A 4118-nucleotide genomic window follows, 5' to 3' on the forward strand; every position below is an offset into this window, starting at 1 on the left:
AAGAAATGGTTTTTAGGTGTAGTTGGTTATATCTTTAATAGTTTCGTATTTAATTGCCCCACCGTCAAAGTAGATTCTTCTGATAGTTTAGTTCATTTTTTTATTTTACTTCTTCATTTCTGATATGTTTATAAAATTTGTATTCGCTAACTATTACTGTTCAATAAAAATAAAAATAAAAATAAAAATAAAAAATAAAAATAAATTAATAATACTAAAATGATTATCTGGGTGTTAATTCACATAAAAATATGGCAAATTGTTAAAATCGCTTAAAATCCGCAGTAAATATTTAACAATTTATAGAAAATGTCTGGAAACGCTAAACGAGGTGGTAGAGGTGGTAGACAAACACGTAGCTCAAGCCGTAATTCCCAAGCAGGTGGAAGTAGGCCAACTAGTCCTGAAAACCAGTTCACCTTCAGTGCACCGAAGGAAACTGCTTCTCATCATGAGAGTATTTGGAATACCTATCGGAAAAAGCCGCAGCCAACTTCTGACAAAAAACTGACAGAAACCATGGAAGCTGAACGTGCTATGGACATGGAAAAAGAAATTGTTCAGGATACTTATGGTCCAAACTCCAAATCTTCTTCTGGTAACAACTAAGGGAAAGCTACTGAAAAGTCCAAGCCGGTCGCGAAAGATTTGTCACGTGACCCTCCCTTACCTCCGCAGAATATTGTTAACAACGTGAATGGAACCAATAAGATTCCGACTCTTAACAAAGAAATTACTTCAACTCCTCATAAAGATCAACAACAATCTGTTGTATTGCCTAATCAGGAAAAGATTAATCTGCAAGTTGATCAAGGGTCCCAGCCCATGGATGTTGATCCTAGTACTTCTAACAAAGACCCGTCGATCATCACTATAGAAAAAGTAAAAGAACACATTGCACTTGTTCCATATGGTGAGCTTATTGGAGGAAAAAATCTGAAAACTACTAAAATTAAAAAGGCACTACAAACCTATAATATCCAATATAACAAACAACTTCCAGTTACCCCGTTGGGGAAACAAGGGGCCAAGGTATCATTTTTAGATAAAGAAAAATTTGACCAATTTCTCAAAATGGAACTAATTATTCAGGAGCAAAAAGAAGGCGATTCGGGTGAAGTGTTTAATGTGAAACTCCAACCTACCCCATTAAAACCTGAAAAGGTGGCTACTACAAACGACAATAATAATGACATGTCACAAAATTCCAACAGTCGTACAATTCAAGTGATCGATATTCCTGCATTTCGACAGGTACGCGAAATTCGTGAGTCCTTTGAAGATCTTGGTGAAATTGAGAAAATTTATACGAGAGGTGCTGGTCTTTACCAAGTTGCCTTCATTACGTATAAGGATGCTACTTCTATTGATTACTTTAAAGAGCAATGGAGCTATCATATTAATAAAGACATAGTTAGAGTCTTACCTTTGTTATTGAGCAAGGAGGAACGCGAGAATAGGAAGCAATTCTCGTTAAGATTGTCAGGATTACATTATCAAACTAGTGGTTATGATCTCAAGGAAGTTATGACACAATGTAAAGGGAAAACTTGTTTTATCCCAGCTGTTATGATTCGTGGTAAATATCAAAGATGTCGCTATGCTTACATCCATTTTTCTTCGAGAGATGATTTGGTGGCAGCCAGACAAATGAATATTGAATTTAAAAAAGGCCACGCTGGTACTCGACATTTATATTGGAGCAAAGAAGAAGACCGCATTTGTAATATTTGCGGTAATCCCACTCATATGGCCAAAGACTGTACTAACAAAGATATTAACAAATCTCATTCCAAACGGTTTGTTAGTGGTGCTGATAATTGGAAAAATTTAAAAAGTCGTATGCAGATGCGGCTAAATCTAAACAAAATTCCAGAAATAATTCTAAATTTAATAAAAATATTCCCTCTGGATCACGTGATCAAGGAAGACCTCGCAGTAATCATGATAATAATGACGACGATAGTGATGATTTTAATAACCATCCGATGTTTTTAAAATTCAAGGAACAAATTATTAACACTATAAGGAAGGTTGAAGATAAATTGCTCAATATGGAGTCGCTTATTAGCGATACTGGCAAGCAAATTGGTGAAGTTGTTACGGCTCAACAAGCGCTTAAATGTGATAAAGCGCATCCAGTTCCGATTAATAAGAAAAAGAATAATCATCAATCTGGTAATAATACAGAAGTTAAAGCGAAAAGACGCTGTAAAAGTGATTCTGAATCAAGTGAAGATGAAGATGAACTCGCGAATAAGTCCATTATTCAATCACAACAATTCCAAAAATCTGATCAAAACATTCAAAGTATTGTTGCTCAACAGAAGCAAATACAACAAAATCACCAGGAAACTAAATCCTTACTTTCATCTCTTTACAACATGTTAGCTGGTGGCCCTTCAGCTTCGTCATTATTGGGGATAATGATGAAGTTTTTGAGGATTCTGCCGTATAATTATTTTTATGATGAACAATAATATAATTTCTCCTTCTAGTTCGAACATTCAACAACAAAAAAATTTCCCCCAAATAGAAAATAACAACCCAATTATTACAAAAGATTCTTTAAAAAATTTTTCAATAACGAAAATAGCTACTACGAATATTCGTACCCTTAGTAAAGACAAATTAATTTTTACGTTAGATGCGATGAAAAATAATGATATTGACATATATGGATTAGCTGAGACTAATCTTTCTTATAGACAATCGAAAATTTGGCAACAACAATTTGGTTTCCATGGTTATTTTGATTATTCACAACAAGGGGGTAAAGGTCAAGGCATAGGAATTATCGTTAGCGATAAATACGATATATTTGTTCATAAAGCGGTTGGTCATAAAGGCCGTGTTATATATTTAGACTTAAATTTTAGTCAAAAGAAAAATGTTAGGTTACTTCAGGTGTACATTAACGCTAACAAAAATGAAAGAACACAAATTGAGGAACTTTATCAATATATCGAAAATGTTATCGATGACGCGAAAAACAAAAATATGGAAATAATCATTATGGGTGATTTCAACATTAATTATAGAAAATATTTGATGTCATTTGTTAATAATAGATGGTATTTCAAATTGTTCAAAATGCTAGAAAACAGACACCTTTTAGATACAATTCCGATATTCAACGAAGATGACGAAAATATATATACTTATATTCCGCCTAATGATTCTAATGAAAAATCAAGAATAGATTATATTTGGGCTTCATTACCAATACTTGGCCAAAGTTTGAATAGTACTGTAATAGAAAATGATCATTTTACAACTGATCATAATACTGTCACTTTATCGCTTGATACACAATTATTTATAGGAAAAACATTACCTAAGATTAACAAAAGTAAAAAGAAAATAACTCGTACTGTGTTTTTATATGATGAAATGGATCAGGAAGATGATGAATTTACATGGGATAATTTCCGTGCTGGTTTGGATCATGAAATCGAAAGACTCAAACTAAAGGATCGATCGATCACGAAAAGAAAACATGTTGATCATGTGTGGGATTCTCTTAGACAACTTATCATGAAATCTGCTAATGAAAATATAAAAAACAAAAAAGTGATAAAACAGAAAATCAAATGTGCTCCTGAGAAAAAGTTGTCAGTTTACTTTGATTTAAGATATATCATTAATCGTATTCAAGAAATCCGCTCATGTATCACAAAATTAAGAAACCATCCAAATCAGGAAATGATCGACAAATGGATTAATTATCAAAATGCGATAATTAAATTAAAAGACAAGTATGAGTTAGTTACTTCTGACAATAATTTTAATTTCTTAGATAATGATCAGTTCCATAGATATCTTGATGAACTTAATGAAATTAGAAAACAATTGAGAATTGTTTTTAAACTTGAACTTAATATTATGGAACAAGAACAAATTATCTCTAACATCAAGAAGCGATGTGATAATTATAAAGAAGATCAAGGAAGAATGATTCAATCTATTACAGAAAAAGAAATGGTTTCCATTTTTATTGAAAAAATTTATAAGAAAGATCATAATGGTAATGAAGTCTTAATTACAGATGAGAATCACATGATAGAAGAAACAAATCGTCATTTTCAAACAGTGGCAGGCTCTGTTAATCGAAAGAA

The 4118-nt window shown here is 32.3% G+C and overlaps 1 protein-coding gene across 1 annotated transcript; it reads left to right on the forward strand.

Annotated features, from left to right (window-relative positions):
- Window positions 1-309: 309 nt before the first annotated feature.
- Window positions 310-1414, forward strand: OCT59_023533 (uncharacterized protein; the record flags this gene model as incomplete). Its single annotated transcript, XM_066134763.1, has 3 exons — window positions 310-598; window positions 755-1254; window positions 1382-1414. The coding sequence occupies 3 exons, from the start codon at window positions 310-312 to the stop codon at window positions 1412-1414; spliced, it is 822 nt and encodes a 273-aa protein (XP_065990853.1).
- Between the last annotated feature and the right edge of the window lie 2704 nt (window positions 1415-4118).

The sequence above is a fragment of the Rhizophagus irregularis genome, chromosome 4 (assembly GCF_026210795.1).
Source record: "Rhizophagus irregularis chromosome 4, complete sequence".
Classification (NCBI taxonomy): Eukaryota; Fungi; Glomeromycota; class Glomeromycetes; order Glomerales; family Glomeraceae; genus Rhizophagus; species Rhizophagus irregularis.